The following is an 18,815-nucleotide window of genomic DNA, read 5'->3' as shown; positions in this document are numbered from 1 at the left end:
TCCTTGATTGGTTAGCTGTTGGATGCCTACTTTACATTTACCGGAGTGGGGGTTGAGTCACATGAGTTATGGTTGGCTAGGGCGACCTTTAAACTCTGGCTTAATCATTCTTATCACCCGCCATACGGGTTTGCTGAGGTTTCATCCCCCGCCATACTTGTTTGCTCGGAGTGGTTTCTGCCCAGGGCGGGGACATTCCATTATCTTATTGCCAGCGAAAAAGCTTAAAGCTCAAAAGTATTGATAGGGAAGTAGGGGTGTAAGTATAGTTGAGGCCCTACATTCCCCCCTTTTCTTTTTGTAACTAATTTTAATCATGAAATTTCAGTCTCTCTCTGCAAGCTTTGATATTGTTGTCTTAGCATTAACACTTGTATTGTACTGACACGTTGTCTGATAAAGGCTATCAAGCGATTTAAAATGTATGGTCTAAAAGTTAAGAGCAGCAACAAAATAATGAGGGGTTCTAACAAGGTGGAAATTAAAGTAGTAAGCCAGGGTGATTTGTCAAACCATGATTGGAACCATCCTTTTTGATTTTTTCTTTCTTGTTGCCTTTTGTCCAGGCGCTCCCTAAGCCTGTCCATAGTTTCGGTGATAGCCCCAGAATGATCAATATAAAAACAACATTTTTCTTTTAATGTGGCACAGAGTCCTCCTTCTTTAAGAAATAGTAGATCTAATCCCCTCCGGTTTTGTATCACTACCTCAGAGAGTGAAGTAAGTGACTCTTTTAACTGAGTTATAGAGCTTTTTAATGCCCGGAGTTTAACATCCACAGCCTGTCTCAGGCTATCATAATAGTGAGGTTGCTGGATAAGGGCTGTTGCGCCTGTCCCTATTCCAGCCGCCATTCCCAACCCTAAAAGCACAGCCAGGGTAAGAGTCACAGGTTCCGGCCCAAATTTGAGGAAAATTTTATCCGAGTTATCATGTGGGGTGTTAGCTAGGTTATAATGATCAGACATGCCCCATGTTGACATCCCAATTGCCAACTTACATACATCAGGAAACAGATCAGGCCACCAAGTCCAAGGGGGTGTGGTGTGACTAACCGACCAGATCACATCTCCAGTCTGGGAGATGACTTGCCAGGTCAGCCGCTGGGGCATGTGAGGGCTAAAGTCACTCACGATTAGCTGAGGCAGTAGAGTCAGGATTATGAGCCGGATGATCGCAGGAGCTTGAGCTTGAGCGGGTTGCTGGTTTTCTGGACTTTCTATTCTGGTGTTGCTGAAGTTGGGAATGGGGTCAAGCCTCCGGTGGATGTTGGGGCCGCCTTAACGTGCGAGGCGTGGATCCAGGCAGCTATGCCGTTTACCTTGACTGCAGTTGGAGTGGTGAGCAGTACGATGTAGGGGCCTTTCCAGCGGGGTTCCAGCGTCTGGGTCCGATGCCGGCGGACGTACACAGAGTCTCCGACTTGGAAGGGATGGGCTTTTGTAGGGGTCCCCGGCCGGTATGTCTCTGTCAACTGAGACCACACTTCCTTCTGAACCAGCTGGAGCCCCAACAGCCTGGCATATAGATCAGTGTTATTTTGACAGTCGGGGTTGATACCTTTCCCCAGTGTGAGCAGAGGGGGAGGTGCCCCGTACAGAATTTTGAAAGGAGTGAGGTGATAGCGAGAAGGAGTGTTTCTGGCCCGAAACAGGGCCAGGGGAAGGAGCACCGTCCAATCAGTACCGCCAGTCTCTATGGACAATTTAGTTAGGGTCTCTTTTAGAGTTTTATTTATTCTTTTTACCTGTCCTGAACTCTGGGGTCTATAGGCACAATGTAATTTTTAATCAGTCCCCAGGTATTTGGCCACACCCTGACTTACCTGGGCAACGAAGGCGGGACCATTATCGGATCCTATTACCTTTGGTGCCCCGAACCGCGGGAAAATTTCTTCTAAGATCTTCTTGGTCACCATAGTAGCTGTCTCCTTTTTCGTTGGGAAAGTTTCTATCCATCCTGAAAAAGTGTCTATGAAAACTAAGAGATATCTGTTACCGTATCTTCCTGGACGGATTTCAGTGAAGTCGACTTCCCAGTAAGCTCCAGGTCGGTCTCCTCGGAGCCTCTTACCGCTGGCCACATTTCTTTTGTTTGTGTTCACCTGCTGGCATGGAATACATTCCCGAGCAATTTGCTCGGCCAATTTGGTTAATCCAGGGGTATCATAGCCCGCCTTTTGTAACAGAGACACCATTTTCTTAGTGCCCAGATGTGTCCATCTATGGATTTGCTGTAACATAGACTTTGTTTGCTGGGGGGACAAGGACCCCTTGGTTGGGGTGGGCACTGGTGTCTCAGGGTCTGTGTTAGTCAGTTCCAGGATAATTTCTCCTAATGCCACTTCTCGGGCCACTCGATCGGCCATATTATTTCCTTTTATTAGTGGCGAATTTCCTTTTTGATGTCCAGGGCAGTGAATAATGCTAACTTTGGTTGGGAGCATCAGGGCTGTCAGCAGGGCTACTATTTCTTCTTTATTCTTAATTTTTTTTTTCGCCGAAGTTAGTAGCCCTCTCTGTTGATAGATGGCCCCATGGACATGAGCGGTAGCGAAGGCATACCTACTGTCCGTATAGATGTTAACCTTTTTATTTTCAGCCAACTCCAAAGCTTTAGTCATGGCTATTAGTTCAGCCCGCTGAGCGGAGGTTCCCTGCGGCAGCGCGGCAGCCCATATAATTTTTTTCCCGTCTACCACTGCAGCCCCCGCCCGTCGCTTACCTTCTTCTAGGAAGCTGCTCCCATCCGTAAACCAGGTAAGGGTAGCGTCCGGGAGGGGCTGGTCTGTCAGGTCTGGTCTGGTTCCGTGCGCTGCCGCTAGCACCTCTTGACAGTCATGAATGATGGTGGTGCCTTCTATGTCAGGGTCCGGTAACAGTGTAGCAGGGTTCAGCCCGGTGGCTGAAGTAAATTTAATGTGGTCCGAATTCAGGAGTAGAGTCTGATAATGTGTTATTCTGGCGTTGGTGAGCCATCTATCAGGCGGTTGGCGAATTACACTTTCTAGTGCATGAGGTGCAGTTATTGTCAGATTTTGTCCTAAAGTCAGTTTATCTGCATCTTTTACCAGTGTGGCCACGGCAGCAATTATTTTTAGACAGGCAGGCCAGCCAGCTGCCACAGGGTCTAATTTCTTTGATAGGTATGCAACAGGGCGATTCCAAGGGCCCAGCCTTTGGGTCAGTACTCCCTTTGCAATACCTTTGTTTTCTGCCACATATAGATGAAAAGGTTTAGTTACATCGGGTAGCCCTAGGGCCGGGGCTGATAGCAAGGCTCTCTTAATTTGGTCAAAAGCCCGTTGTTCCTTGTCACCCCATGTGAATGGGGTGCCGCTCTTGGTTAGGGGGTACAGAGGGGCTGCCAGTTCAGCAAACCCCGGAATCCATAGCCTGCAGAATCCAGCCGTCCCCAAGAATTCTCTGACCTGTTTGGGACTCTTAGGGGCAGGTATTCGGGCCACAGTGTCTTTTCTGCTTTCTGAGAGCCATTTCTGTCCTTCTTTTAGTAAATACCCCAGGTAACTGACCTGTCGCTGACAGATTTGGGCTTTTTTCGCTGATGCCCGGTATCCCAATGTTTCAAGTTCCGTCAGCAGTCTTTCAGTCCCCTTGATGCAGTCCTCTCGGGTTTCCGCAGCTAAAAGAATATCATCAACATATTGAAGCAGAGTTACCTGGGGGTTAGATTCTCTGTACGATGCCAGGTCCTGATGCAGCGCTTCATCGAAGATGGTAGGAGAATTTTTAAATCCTTGAGGCAGGCGTGTCCAAGTCAGCTGGCCTGTTATTCCTGAGGCAGGGTCCTTCCACTCGAAAGCAAAGTAGGGCTGGCTGAGGGAGGAAAGTCTCAAACAAAAGAAAGCATCCTTAAGATCCAAGACAGTGTACCAAGTATGTTGAGGTGGGAGAGTACTCAAGAGGTTATAAGGATTTGGCACAGTGGGGTGTAAGTCTGTTACCTGCTTGTTTACCTCTCGTAGATTCTGTACTGGCCTGTAATCATTAGTCCCTGGCTTCTTAACAGGCAGGAGAGGTGTGTTCCATGCTGATTGGCATCTCACCAGGATTCTTAATTCCAGCAGTCTCTGTATATGCGGACGGATGCCGTCCCGAGCCTCTTTGTTCATAGGGTATTGGCGGATTGTTACTGGTGTGGCGGTAGCCTTAAGTTCCATTACCACCGGGGGGCGGTATTTTGCCATCCCCATCCCAGCAGTCTCAGCCCAGGCCTGAGGGAACCTGGTTATCCAGTCCTGCATATCAGTTTGAGGAGGTGAGGGTTTCTCATAGATCCTGTGTTCATCTTTTAATTTCATAGTTAAAATCTGGAGGAGCCTTCCCTGGCTATCCGTTATGGTGGGTCCCTCGGGCTGGAAGTGAATCTGTGCCCCGACTTTGGAGAGTAGGTCTCTCCCCAACAGCGGATAGGGGCATTCTGGAATGACCAGAAATGAGTGGGTCACTTGCCCCATTCCAAGATCTACAGTCCGGCGGGTGGTCCAAGAATATTGTTTATTTCCTGTAGCCCCTTGGACCCATGACCGCTTGTCTGAGAGAGGCCCTCTTGGTTGCAGGAGGACTGAGTGTTGAGCTCCAGTATCCACCAAAAACTGAACTGGTTCCCCCTCAACTTTCAGGGTTACCCTGGGCTCGGGGAGAGGGTCCGAGCCCTGACTTCCCTAATTTTCCTCTTCCAGGGGTAAAATTTTGTCTCTGGTTGGTTTTCCCCCATTCTTCTTTTTAGGGCATTCTCTTACCCAGTGACCTTTTTCTTTACAGTAAGCACATTGATCCTTGTCTAATGGTCGCCTTCCTGTCCGCCCTTCCTGTCTATTCCTGTCTCTAATATTTCCTCCTCTGACTACAGTGGCCAGTATCTTACTCAAATTCCTCTCTTGCCGCTTGTCCCGCCTTAATTCATGGGCTTCCTGTTCTTTTTGTCTCCTTTCCTCTCTCTCGTCCTGTTCCTTCTGTCTCCTTAACTAGATCCTGGAGAGAGAAACCCTGGAGACCATCTAGTCTCTGTAACTTCTTTCTGATATCAGGGGCCGCCTGGTCAATAAAAGCCATAGCTATGGTGGCCTTGTGTTCCTCAGAAGTGGGGTCATAGGGAGTAAACCGCCGGAAGGCTTCCATTAGCCGCTCTAGGAACACAGTTGGTAATTCCTGGGGCCCCTGAGTTACCTCTCTTACCTTTGCCAAATTCGTGGGCCGTCTGGCCGCTCCATGGAGACCCGCCACTAGAGCCTGGCGATACATTTTCAGGTGCTCCTTACCTTTAGGAGTGTTAAAATCCCAGTTCGGTCTGACAAGAGGGAAGCCAGCGTCAATCTCATTAGGCAGCTGGGTGGGCTGCCCGTTTGTGCCTAAAACATTTTTCCTAGCTTCTAAGAGGACTCTTTGTCTTTCCTCAGTGGTGAGGAGAGTCTGCAGAAGCTGCTGGCAATCATCCCAGGTAGGCTGATGGGAGAAAACAAGAGACTCTATTAAAGCAGTGAGAGCCTGTGGATTTTCAGAGAAAGTAGGGTTATGCATCTCCCAGTTATAAAGATCTGCAGAGGAAAAGGGCCAGTATTGGAGGGGCCTCGATCAGAAGGACTTGGGCCCCCCCACGAGCGGCGCCGGGGGAGGTGGAGCATGAGCGCACGTGTTAGAGAGCGGCGACGGGTCTGGTTCCCTCGGCCCCGGGATTCGGCGAGCCCTGCTGCCGGGGGGGCTGTAACACTCGGGGAGGGGTGGGCCCGCCGCCGCCGACGCCGGCGCCGCTGCCGCTGGCCAGCCGCCGAGACGATGACGACCGCGACGACCGCGACGACGCCCCCCCGAGCCACCTTCCCCACCGGCCTTCCCAGCCGTCCCGGAGCCGGTCGCGGCGCACCGCCGCGGTGGAAATGCGCCCGGCGGCTGCCGGTCGCCGGCCGGGGGGCGGTCCCCCGCCGGCCCCACCCCCGGCCCTACCCCCGGCCCCACCCCCGGCCCCGCCCGCCTACCCCCGCGACCCCCCCGTCCCCATCCGCCCGCGGAGACGCGGGGGGAGAGGCGAGGGGGGAGGGGTTGGGAGGAACGGGGAGCGGGAAAGATCCGCCGGGCCGCCGGCACGGCCGGACCCGCCGCCGGGTTGAATCCTCCGGGCGGACTGCGCGGACCCCACCCGTTTACCTCTTGAACTCTTTCTTCAAAGTTCTTTTCAACTTTCCCTTACGGTACTTGTTGACTATCGGTCTCGTGCCGGTATTTAGCCTTAGATGGAGTTTACCACCCGCTTTGGGCTGCATTCCCAAGCAACCCGACTCCGGGAAGACCCGGGCCCGGCGCGCCGGGGGCCGCTACCGGCCTCATACCGTCCACGGGCTGGGCCCTAGACTTAACTTCGGTCCAGTGACTTAGAGTGAGAGAGAGAGGCGTCGTCATAGTTTGTCCCATTATCGTCCGTCAGGAGAAAGATAGAGCACAGGAGAACAATAAAATTTCAGAAGACACACATTAACATTGCCGCCGCGAGCTCGTTTTAAAACCGCAACCAACTCAGATTCAGATGGCAGTTTGTATATCCTGCCAGGACCGATGAAGGGGAGACAAAATTTGTCTCTCCTTCCAGATGGACCACCAGGGCGTCCCCCAGGGTCCGTGGACACCAGCTATTGGCACGTCTGCCTAGCCAGGAGTCCAATACAGATTTCACAGAGAACCGGTTCGCGCGGCTTCTTTCTGATGGCGGCTTACAGAGGACAGAAGACGAACAGACAGACAATTAGGCCTACCTGATACCTCCAACTCCCGAGGTTCCGGCGACCCGGGGCGAGTGGGGATCCCGGACGAGCCCCCAATCTGTTAGACCTGAACGGTCTCTGAGGGGTCCCAGCTCGCCCAAGAACCGCCAAGAGTCGAGAGTCGCTGCAACACGCAAGAGGTTTATTAGGAGCCGGTGCACCGGGGTTCCTTGGTCCTCACGCAGGAGGCCGAAGAGGAACCCCCCCAAGCGGAATTACATACATTTTATAGTTTTCATTATGCAAAGTGTGGATATATCAAGGGTTTTTTCCTCATTGGTTTGTTTGTTCCTGGACCGGAGTGGGGACTTGGCTCTAGTTCCTTGATTGGTTAGCTGTTGGATGCCTGCTTTACATTTACCGGAGTGGGGGTCTTGGCTCTAGTTCCTTGATTGGTTAGCTGTTGGATGCCTACTTTACATTTACCGGAGTGGGGGTTGAGTCACATGAGTTATGGTTGGCTAGGGCGACCTTTAAACTCTGGCTTAATCATTCTTATCACCCGCCATACTGGTTTGCTGAGGTTTCATCCCCCGCCATACTTGTTTGCTCGGAGTGGTTTCTGCCCAGGGCGGGGACATTCCATTATCTTATTGCCAGCGAAAAAGCTTAAAGCTCAAAAGTATTGATAGGGAAGTAGGGGTGTAAGTATAGTTGAGGCCCTACACAAGAATGTTTCAAGGAGGCAAAAACTGTAAAAAAACAGGTACAAAGTTTATTATCAGAGACACAGCATAACATGTGAGAGAACACACGGAGAAATTGTCTGTTTAAGGCAGAATCAAGGCAGAAATACACACCCAGAGAGAAAGGGGGTGGGCATCCTCCCTAATGAGGAGGAGTGCCGTAAAGAGGTGGTTAAATAGTCTTATGTAGGACAGTTCTTCCAGGTCTTTGTTTACACTTGGCCAATGGTCTCATTTCTTTTCCCACATCTGACTGGTCCTAGGACCCTCCCCAAGATGCGTGCGCAACTTTTTGCTAAGATGGATCCCACCACAGAGGACTGTGGATACATGTCCATGCTTATTATAGGGTGGCGCCCCCTCCCTCTTTGACCCCCAAGGAGCCTTCCTGCGCATGTACAGACAGAGAAGTTTTCCCCTTGACCTCAGGACTGGTCATCTTATCTCTTTACTTCAGCAGAGCTCAGCTCTTGCCACCAACTTTGTCCTTGGAGTGTCTGGGGAAAAACAGAGCTTCAAATTTACTCCTCTTGACAAACACCAGCTGTCCAGCGAGGGGCCCATCCATCTCCCATCTCACTAGGAGTGGCTGATCCTGAGAGATGATTTTCACCCGGTCACGAAAACCTGGTGGGGGCCGGGTGGCAGGGGGTGAGGGGGGATCTGCAAATTGACCAGATGTCCCAGCCCTGCGGGAGAAATAGCTGGCTCCTGGTCCTGGCATTCAAAGCCCTTCGCGTCCTGGCTCCTCCCACCCCTTTCCTCTCCACTGCGGGGCGGGGGGCGGGGGGGGCGGGGAGCATCACAGAAGACTTCCTCACGTGACCTTCCTGGTCTTGGCCAGGCTCAGTGCGCTCACTACACCCACTCCCTTCACGCCCATGAGTGTTTCCTGCTTCCTCTGATTCCCACGTCGATGCCCAACTCTGCTCACTGCTGTGATGACCTTAGGCTGGTGACTTAACCTCTCTGAGCTCCAGTTTCCTCATCTGTAAAAGGAAAGGACTCACTTCTAAGGGTGGTTGTGAAGCGTGACTAACAGGCCTGGCGTCGGGGCCACTCTGCGTGGGTGGGTGAGCAGCGCCTCAGGTGGGGCACCTGACCAGCCTGGTGCCCCACACTCACTGTGAGCCCTGAGCCAGGGCCGCCCTGCCTGGCACAGAGAAGATGCTCACTGTGCTTATCCCTCCTCTCTGTGGCGGGGCCTCCAGGTAGGCAGCCTTCTCCAGAGCTGGTCTCTGCAGATGGGGGTCTTGGGGCTGGCTGAGCTTCCACAGGTGCCTGCAAACCAGCCCCCAGCCCAGGAGCAGACTTCAGGCTGGGGCAGGTCGGTGACGGGCGCCTTCCTCCTCCCGAGGCTTCTGCTGGTTTTTCTGTGTCTTCTACATCAAGCCAGGTGCTGTGTGGCATGAAGCTTCTACAATTCTGGGGGCCCTCTTAAAGAAAAAGAATTTTAAACTGAAAGTGTAAAACCAGGACAAAAATGAATGTTGAATAAATATGAGAACATATGAGAAAATAAATCACAACAAGTTGTACTTTTAAAAAAGCTGACATATCACATAAACTCTGGAAAAAGTTACATAGTCATTGAAATGAACAGTTCAAGATATCCCTGTAATACTTTTGTTCCTGCATTTTGGGCTCCATACTCTTTGATAACCTTTGCATGTGACCATGCATTTGTAAGCATCACTTTCCATGGAGAGAACAGAAGGATAATAGAATCTTTCCTCTAGTATGGTCGATTGAATTTTTTTCTCCAACGTTTTATCATGAAAAATTTTTGTTTGTTTGGAGAGGGAGGTATCGGGGTGCCAAGGATGGGCAGGGACTGCAGGGTGGATTTCTGCTTTCGTGCCTCATCTCAGGAGTGCCGTGGTCACGTTTGTTGTTGCGGATGAAGCCCAGCACTGGGCAGGGAGCCAGCAGCACCCCGCCCCCCACCCCCCTGCCTGCAAGACCCCTGCTGACCCAGTCCTCTGGCATCTCTTCCAGTGCCCCAGGATCAACGGCATCAAGGTGCACACTAACCAGTGCAACAGGAGACAGGTGGTCCTGGACCTGCAGATCTGGTGAGCCCTCGTGCCCCTGGGGCCAGGTGTGGAGGGCAGGGGAACACTGTGGGAACAGCCAGGTTGAAGATGGAGTCGCAGGGAAACACTCATTTGGGGTGTGAAAGCCCCTCACAGCACATATGCCCCTTCATCCCCCTGGGCTGGAGCACAAGGTCCTTGCTGGGATGGGGAGGAGTGGTAAGAGAACAGACGGTCCCAGGGGAGCCACTACTGTCTGAGCCCTCAGCCCAGGCCTGGCTTCTCCCATAGACCAGGCACCAGGCGTGTTTTGGGTACCAAGGCCTGGGCAACAGAGCTTTCTTGGAGGCCAGGTCACCTGGAGGGTCAGACCAGCTGTCTCAGAGAGGATGTAGCAAGAGAAAGCAAGTGTGACAAGAAAATGTGGGGACTTGTGGTGCAACCCAGGGAGCTCCGAGCACAGGCTGTGAAAGGCCAGCAGGAGAACTGGGCTCTGTGGTACCTCAGAAAAACTAAAGGATGCAAAGACACACAAGTGACTTGTTCAGTGGGTCGGGCAGGGGCACCCCTTTTGAATAAGGCTTGTAATAGGCTTGAGTCAGAGAGAATGGAGATTCAATCCAGGAAGTCTTCCTGGAGGTGGTGGGATTTGAACTGTGCTTAAAGGACCAAGGATCAACTCCTGAGGTTCCAGAAGGTTGCCATTCATTTCCAGTGCCTCTGTATTTCCTGTCCTTAGCCCAGAGGCTGGCGCTGAGAACACGTTTGGGAAGACAGGAGGCAACTCCAGAACACCCATCACTGTATGGGGGCTGGTCTCAAGTGTGTTGAGATGCTAATGGCAATTGGGCCCTCCCAGCCCCAAGGCTCTGCCACAAGATCCTTGTGTGAATAGTTGGGGCACGTCAAGGTCATCTAGCCCACGCACCCAGCTTTCCAGTCATCTCAAGGAGTCCCTGGGGTCCCTGAGTTCCCCTGCCCTTCCAGGGGCCACTCAGCATTTCTGTAGCGTCTGGCTCCTCTGCCTGTGCCCTGCAGATATTTGATGGCCACCCTCTCCCTCCGCATCTCCTTCAGTCTTTTGTTGGAGTCTCTGCTCTCTACTTTCAAGGGCACCCATTCTGGGCTTCCTGTGCCCATCGCGTGGCAGGAACTGCCAGCTGAACTCAGGCTTCTGAGAACTTGTTACTGTGCCCACCTCACCACCCCCAGCAACAGCCTGCATGAATGGCGGATGTTGGTTGCGAGGCTGCTCTGTGTCCCTGGGGAAGAGGCCTGGGCAGAGATGGGGCAGAGGCATAGCAGTGTGTGCACCCAGAACCCCTCCTTCGCATCTGCGGGGTGTCGTGGGGCGAAGTGGTGCCCAGAGGTCTCTGCCCTCGTGGGCAGAGGTGGGGATGCACGTGGGACCCCTGGGTGCGGGGACCCCGGGGGTTGCCTTGGGGGGTCTGGGCAGTGTCTGCGCAGAGCTGAGAAAAGCCAAGGCTGTCAGGGAGTCCACATCCAGGTGATGCAGGGCTTGGGCTTGGCCATCTGGGCTTGGGCTGAGCTACACTGGGCAAGTCTCCCAACCTCTCCTGAGTCGTGGACCTGCCCCTCCTCTCCACCTTCCTCCTCCCTCCCCACCTTCAGCTACATCGGGGACTGTGAGATCAGCGTGGAGCTGCAGAAGATACAGGCTGGTGTGAACGGGATCCAGGTGGGTGGAGCCCGGCGTGACTGCCTCCAGGTTGGGGGTCAGGGCAGGGGAAGCGGGCTTATGCTGGAGGAGGCTGCAGCAGGGGTGCTGACACCAAGCACAGAGGCTGGTACCAATCAAGGGACTCCAGGCCTGAGATCACAGGGACAGGAAGTGGTGGTTGGGCTTCACCACCCCGCTGCTCAGGACAGCCCCACGCCTGCCTCTGTTCATCAAATCCCCCTGCCAGAGGGGCTTCGACTGCCCAGGGAAGTGAGAGGCTCTCTTTATGAAGCGATGCAGAGCCGGTGCTGAGAAACTGAGGCAGATGGAGGAGATAGAGCTATTTTATGGTAGGAGTAGAGGAGCTGAGCTGGAGCTGGAAAGCACTCCCGGGTCCTGGCCATGGTCAAGGCTGCAGCTGCCTGGCAGCAAGGCAGTGGGGGGCAGTGGGGGCCAGCTTGTGGCCCTTGGGAACCGGCGAAGGGAAAGGGGTGGCAGCTGCACGCTGGCTTCTCTTCCCCGAGTGTGGTCCCTGCTGTGATGGCAGGTGGCCCTGACATCTGGGGATGGCTTGGGCATGAATGTGCAGAGCAGGTGCGGGAAGAAGGGTGGCTGAGGTCCCTCCCGGCCCTCTGTGCCGTCCAGCTGCAGGGCACGCTGCGGGTCATCCTGGAGCCCCTCCTGGTGGACAAGCCCTTCGTGGGAGCTGTGACCATGTTCTTCCTTCAAAAGCCGGTGGGTCCCCAGGACGAGGCGGGCTTGCCGCTCCCTGTGGGCCGGCACTCGCCCACTGGGCCCAGGTACTGGGTTTGAGCCCAAGAACAGACGCTGCCGAAGCCCACCTGGACCTCCCCATCTCACGTGCTCCCTAAGGCGGCCTGAGGTGCTCGACTCTGCTCTCCCCGAGCCCAGGAAACAGCCTGGAGAAGTGGCTGAGGTCACAGAGAGGAGGCTGTAACTCAGAGCCCTCGGATGCCAGGCTGGCCTGTGGCCATGCCCTCGGGCCGCTCCTGTGGTCCTGGCAGAAGCAGCCTGCCTGACAGCCCTGGTCCTGAGCAGGACTGGGAGGCGCCCTCACCCGCCTTGCCCCCCCGCAGAGGGCACCACCGCCCCCGCCAGTCGGCTGATTTCTCCGTGGGGGTGGGGGCGGGGGCGGGGTCCTTGGCAGAGGGTTCTCAGCCTGGGCTTCTGGTTCCTTCCAGCCTAACGGCCTCCCTCTGCCCCTGCAGCACCTGCAGATCAACTGGACAGGCCTGACCAACCTGCTGGATGTGCCAGGAATCAAGTAAGTGCCTGTACGAACTGCCAGGCAGGCCCGAGGTGGGGCCTCCGGGCCATGCAGCCAGTGACGGGAGCCACACCTTGGCTGTGCCCTCCCTCTCCCTCTCTGCATGAGGAGAGGGGTGGGCAGCTGCCCCCTCCAGAGGGACAGCGTTGGTGTGTTTGGAGTGGCGCCGTCAGGTGAGATGTCCTAGAGGAGGCCGCGTGGGCTAATGAGGGGCGAGCGCAGGCTCTGGAACCAGGCCAGCCAGACCAGGCTCCTGCCCGCCCCCCCCGCCCCCCAGCCACTGTGTGCCTTTGGACAAGTTACTTCACCTCTCTGGGCTCTTCGTCAGTAAATGGGGAGCCTGGTTCCTCTGTCTTGAGGCCCCTGGGAGAACAGTCAGGTATGTGCGGTGCTGGCACAGTGGGTGTGGATACACATGAGTGTCCTCCTTGTCCACATCCACTCCCTCCCTGACCCAAGTGTGTGTGAGAAGCCCAAGTGGCTCCCGCCCAGACACAGACGCTGGCATGGGAGGGGGCAGCTGTCACAGCAGAGGCCAGTGAGGAGGAGCTGTTCTGGGCAACCCACCTTCCTGGGGCTGGTGTGGTGCTGCGCTCACAGCCTCAGGCCCCTGAGAGGAGCAGAGAAGGGCTCCAGCCCCGTATGGACACACCTCCCAGGAGGGAGGGACAGTGGACCATCCAGGGTAGCCCCTGGCTGGCTCGCCAGGCCCAGCAGCTGTCCCCATCTGCAGGAAGGACCACTCACTCCCTCACTGGGGACATTCGCACTGATCTTCGCCCCCTGGGCACAGAGAATCCAGTCATGCATTCTTTCACTTAGAAGATATTTCCTGAGCACCTACTGGGTGCCGGCCCCGTTCTGGGCACTGCCCCTGTCTCCCTCTACTGGCGAGATAGTCAGGCAATAAAGAAGGAGGAGTTCAAGGTGATGTCAGAGAGTAGAAGGGCTACAACAGTGAACACGTACCTGGCATTTACTGGGCACTAAACACGGCTCTCAGTACTTCACACGTATTAACTCATCCTCATAACAACCCCAGGAAGTAGGCATAATTATCCCCATTTTAGAGATGAGGAAACTAAGGTCTGGAGAGATCAGCAACTTTCCAAGGTCACGCAGCTTGTGGTTGAAGGAGCCAAGATTCTAACGCAGGATCCATGTCCTCGCTCTTGGCTACCATGCTGTGATGCCTCAGAGAACAAAGCAGGATTGGGGTGGGGGGGCTCGGGGGCGGTCAAAATGTACAACCTACATCCTCCTCCTGACCCCCCATCCAGGCAGGCTGGGGTCAGGGCTGCCCTGTCCCGAGATGGGCCCACCTGCCCCCAAGCTCTGCTCCTGGTTCCAGCTCCAGGGATGGGCGGACGGGCAGGCGGCCTCGGGGAGGTGGTGCCACCCTCCACAGCTGTGCGTGCCCACTGTCCCCAGTGAGGTGTCAGACAGCCTGCTGGAGGACCTCATCGCTGCCCAGCTGGTGCTGCCCAACCGTGTGACTGTGCCCGTGAAGAAGGGGCTGGACCTGACCAACCTGCGCTTTCCTCTGCCCCGCGTGAGTACCCGCACGGGCCGCAGAGCACTGGGCCCAGAGCTGAGGGACAGACGGGCCAGGGAGATGCACCCTCAGACGGCGATGCTCACTTCCGCCCTGTGAGGGCCTGGCATCCTGTTTTATGGCGCGAAGACCGAGTCTCAGGAAGGTTGAATGACTTGCCCAAAGTCAGCCGTCTTGGGAGGGAAAGAGCCCAGGGAACGTTCCTTCCTGGATCCTGGTCCCCCCATGCGACCTGTGTTGGGGACTGTGGGCAGTCACCCTCGCTCCCGGGAAACTCCAGGAGCCTCCCATTCTCCCTCTGGGGACAGGAGGCTCCCGTTCCATCCTCTTTGGTGGCAGGAGGAACGCTTACGTCTTCTGGGAAGGAGCCAGGACGTGGGGCTTCCTTGGGTGCTCAGCCCCACTGCCCCCGCCCGTCCTGGGAGCTCAGGAGGCCCCTGAGGAGGGGGACAGCCGCATGGCCTCCCTGCAGAAGGTGTCCTGGCCGTGGGGCTGGGAGTCCGGGCCTCAGGAGAGGGGAAAGTGCCTATTTTTACCATCGGAGCCGGGCGTGAGGCATCAGACCACGCAGGGGTGACGCATGGCCCGTACCCCACACTGTGTGTTTAGCAGTCTCGGTACAGCACCGTCACCTACATCATAGCTACTGCAGACATTCTGTCCTTAGGCATATCCCACTAGAGATGTACTGTCAAGTGGCTACAATTTAAACTCACTTGGAATAGTTCCTCTCTGTGTGTCTGTGACAACTGGCCGTGAATATTTACATTGATTTGTTTCCTTCCATTTTTTATTTCTAGAGTTTAATTTTTACCTTAACTTCCTTTTACAATCATGTAAAATATCCGCACACTTCTAAAGGCCAGTGTGAAAAACAAACTGTCCTTTAAGGAGTCTAGCTTCTACCACCTAGTCCCTCCTCCTCCAGTATTTTTCACTATTTGTTTTCTAACATGAGCACATACACGCGTGACGGCTGTGGATACGCATCTGATGACACGCACAGTCCCCCTCTCTTGGATGGAGGGCAGCAGGCCACAGCTCGCCTCACCTTGCTGTTATCATGCATGTGTCACGAGGGTCACCCCATGACAGTGTGGTACGTGGTACTCCACCACGTGAATGTACCGCGTCTACTCAACCAGTTCTCTACTGACGGACGGCTGAGCTGTGTCTGGTCTTCTGTTATTTCCAATAGTGCTGTCATGAAGAGCCTTGTCCATACCTTTTCATATGTTTGCCAGTATGTCTTTAGGATAGATTTCTAGACGTGGGATTGCTGGGTCAAAGGGCAAATGCGTATGTATTTACTGGTATTTAAAAGAAATAGTTCTAGGCTGGAGGCCTACTGGCCCCCTGAGCTGTGTTTTTCCTGGTTCTTGTGCTCTGTTCTGACTTGTGACATAGCCTAGGGTGCTGGGAGTGGGGTGACGCAGTGCTAGGGCCTTTACGAACCCAGGGACCCACTGCCAGCAGCAGGCAGCGGCCACAGGGGTGTGTACACCTGGGTAGTGGGAAGAAATGACACTGGGCCTCAGTCTACGTGTAAGCTAGAGAGGGGCTGGAACGCAGGAGGAAAGCTGCTCGGCTGGCATGACAGTTGGCACAGGATGAGGAAGTGGCTGCGGTGGAACGGGCCCTACACGGGGCTGGCTGGAGGCACGGAGGGGTGGGAGGGCCGGGAATGTGGCCGGGCATCGTGGTGCAGTGGACAGAGCCCTGGGCCCCGCCGTCCCTTGCTGCGTGGCCCTGGCCAAGAGGCTGTCGTCTCTGCTTCTGTCTCCCTGTCCAGACATGGGGAGGGAAAGGTGGGGCTGGGGTGATAGCTGATGGCTTGGGCTCTGATGTCAGGGGCTTTGAGGGCCCTAGAAACAGCTGTGAGGCCCGGGCTGGGGCGTTTTCCAGGGAGTGATCAGAGCCCACTTGCTGGAGGCAGAAAAGCTGGCCCAGAAGGACAACTTCCTAGGACTCCAAGGCAAGTCAGACCCCTACGCCAAGGTGAGCATCGGCCTGCAGCATTTCCGGAGCAGGACGATCTATAACAACCTGAACCCCACCTGGAACGAGGTGTTTGAGGTGAGGTTCTCCTTAGCGTCTCCCAGCTGCTCTCCATGCCCTCCAGGGCTCCAGTCTGGGTGGTTCTGTCCCAAACAAGGGAGGGCCCTGCCTTCATGGTCCTCACACACCCACAGGCAACACTGGGCCACAGGCGTGGCCCTTGGGGACAGGCTCCCAGAGGTGGGCCGCTCTGGCCCCTGATGGAGGGCCAGCCTATAGACAGATTCCTACGTCCCTTCCCAAGCAGAGCCGGCTTTGTTGTAAGTTTTCAAATCAAATCAAAGAACCTCAGGGGCAGTTCTGCCCCAGTCCTCTCAGCCTCCCCTCCCAGAGCCAGACACCAGGAGCCTGAAGTTCTGCCTGAAGTTCAGCCACAACCCTTATCGTGTGAAGGGCAGGCCCACAGCCTGTTTGAGTGTTGCAGTTTGGAAGCGGCAAGCCCCGGGCAGAAAACACAGCAGCCAGCATCCCGAGCACCCACCCTCCCACAGGCTTGCACAAGCTGCCTCTAATCCTCCGCACCCCGCAGGAGAGGGCATCACTCCCTTCTTACAGGTGGGGTTCTCCAGGCACTGAGAAGGGCAGGAACCTGCGCAGGGCTCCGAGCTGGCACTTGGCTCCCCTGGGGTCATGCTTGAGGTCTGCTTCATCAGCCGTTGTGGCCTGCAGGTCAAGTCACCTCGCTTTCCTTCCAGTTCATAGTGTATGAAGTCCCTGGGCAGGACCTGGTGGTGGACCTGTACGATGAGGATCCTGACAGGGATGACTTCTTGGGCAGGTGAGGAGGAGGGCCAAGCTGGGCCTGGGGCGCAGGGCTCTAGGCCTTGAGGCACAGGTACCCCTGCTTCCACCGCCCAGGGCCCTGCAACCCTCGCTGCACTCTGACGTGGTGACTGTACCAGGCAACCCGTCCCATCGTTCCGCACCGCTGCCACAAACCTCCCCCCGGATGCCTCCTGAGTGCCCAGCCCTGAGCGCCAGCCCTCTGGGGGTACAGGGAGGGCCCCAACGTTTGTGTACCGTGGACTCTGCTTTCTGTGCTCCTCATAATGCACCCAGAGTCCCCGTTTGGAGCAGTGGGCAGGGCCAAGGCTGGCACAGATGGCCAGGCCCCCGGTACCCAGGGACCGTCTGCTCACTCCGAGCTGGCACTTGGCTCCCCTGGGGTCATGCTTGAGGTCTGCTTCATCAGCCGTTGTGGCCTGCAGGTCAAGTCACCTCTCTCTCCTTCCAGTTCATAGGAACACAGAGCCTCAGGGCTGTGAGAGGATTGAAATGACCGGCGTGGGGCTGGCTATCAAAACTCTAAATTTACATGTGTTTTGGTCCAGCCATCCCAATTCCAGGAATCTCCTATAAAAGCATTATACCTGAAATGTTTATTGAAGACCTATCTGTAGTGACAAACCAAAAAAGCTGGAAACGTGAATGTCCAAGAGTCAGAGGACATTGCCTGAATGTTTCAACAAATTTGTCACTGCCTAACTACAGAATATCCCTCAGCTTTTAAAAATGATGAGTAGGATCTATGTATGTTGACCTCGAGGATATTCATTTCTATCTAGGGAAGTAGGGGAAGAAGTTGGGAGTGACCTGAGCAGTTGATACGTCTTTCCAGGGAGGATGGACATGCACGTGTGTTCGCATGTGCTCGTGTGGATGCTACACCGCTGCTCATCTCAGAGGCCGGGGTTAGGAGGCAGCAGAAAAGAGAGTTTTACCCAAATCTTCTTAGTCCTAAATTTTTTAGCTTGTTTCCGTGAACAGGTGATTCTGGTTTTTACAGAAACAAAACAAAATGGGAGGGGAACAATCTGACCACCCGAGAAATAGCTCACCACCACGTTACTTATCATTTTTAATTTTTCATCTTAATGAAAGGAGTTGTGAGAAAGGAGTTGTGATTTTTGTAATGTTGCAGATTAGAAGTGTGTCTTGTGGTTCGTATTTTAGGTAACTGATTTCAAGTGTGTTTTGAGCTCAAGCACATTTCTAACAGTTACGTGGAATTAATTTCCCCTCTGGCTCTCAGGACCCTCCAGTTGGGCTTGGGTCAGGCAAGGCGGAAGGCACGCCGTTAATGTGTTACCGCCTCTCACACACACGCCAACTATACGTAGCCCCTGGAGGGCATCAGGGCCAGTTTTGGAAAGGGAGGGGGGCATTTCTGGTTATTACAATGACTGCGGGAGGTGGTGCCAGTGGCATTTAGAGGACACACAACAGGGAAGCTAAGTTCCTGCAATGCATAGGCAGTTCTGCACAGTGAAGACTCATCCCAGCCCCAATACCAATAGCACCCTCACTGGGCAATCCAGAGCCAGTGTGTCCAGCAGTGTCTGCTTACTCGCCTCTGGGATCAGAGCCACCTGCCTGCTCGGGCAGCATGCCCAGTGGGAGCAGCCCCGATGGTTAGACAGTCCTTCCTTTGCTTGAGCTCAGAGTGGTCTCCCCTTCATTCTTGGGATGAATAAGGTCCTCTGTCTTGAGGGTCCCACTCAGATATTTCAAAATAGATTGCAGGGTGCGCCTCCATGCCCGCGGCTTGTTGCCGCCTCTGGGCTGAGCTGACTTTCCGCTCCCTGTGTATTCCAGCCTGCAGATCTGCCTCGGGGACGTCATGACCAACAGAGTGGTGGATGAGGTAGAGTTGGTGCCTGCAAACCCCTCCTTGTGGACAGCATCATTTCCATCCCAAAGTGTAGTACTTCTGTCCTTCCATAACCACCTCTCCTA

General features: G+C 54.8%; 2 protein-coding genes across 5 annotated transcripts in view; one reads left to right on the top strand and one right to left on the bottom strand.

Moving 5' to 3' along the window:
• ESYT3 (extended synaptotagmin 3) overlaps positions 1-18,815 on the top strand; it is a 61,691-nt gene that overhangs the window by 26,365 nt on the left and 16,511 nt on the right. For all 4 annotated transcript variants that reach the window (XM_059065165.2, XM_067033702.1, XM_067033700.1 and 1 more), the window contains exons 4-11: positions 9,460-9,536; positions 11,130-11,196; positions 11,824-11,913; positions 12,408-12,463; positions 13,898-14,018; positions 15,927-16,097; positions 16,775-16,857; positions 18,675-18,723. In XM_059065165.2, the coding sequence (XP_058921148.1) occupies positions 9,460-9,536; positions 11,130-11,196; positions 11,824-11,913; positions 12,408-12,463; positions 13,898-14,018; positions 15,927-16,097; positions 16,775-16,857; positions 18,675-18,723 (714 nt within the window). The remainder of the gene's footprint in view (positions 1-9,459; positions 9,537-11,129; positions 11,197-11,823; positions 11,914-12,407; positions 12,464-13,897; positions 14,019-15,926; positions 16,098-16,774; positions 16,858-18,674; positions 18,724-18,815) is intronic.
• CEP70 (centrosomal protein 70) overlaps positions 7,473-18,815 on the bottom strand; it is a 114,628-nt gene continuing 103,285 nt past the window's right edge. Inside the window, exon 21 of the mRNA XM_067033704.1 lies at positions 7,473-8,897. The gene's annotated coding sequence lies outside the window, so the exon portion shown is untranslated. The remainder of the gene's footprint in view (positions 8,898-18,815) is intronic.

Source organism: Kogia breviceps, chromosome 5, assembly GCF_026419965.1.
Source record: "Kogia breviceps isolate mKogBre1 chromosome 5, mKogBre1 haplotype 1, whole genome shotgun sequence".
Taxonomy (NCBI): Eukaryota; Metazoa; Chordata; class Mammalia; order Artiodactyla; family Physeteridae; genus Kogia; species Kogia breviceps.
This window is presented reverse-complemented; position numbering and strand designations above follow the sequence as displayed.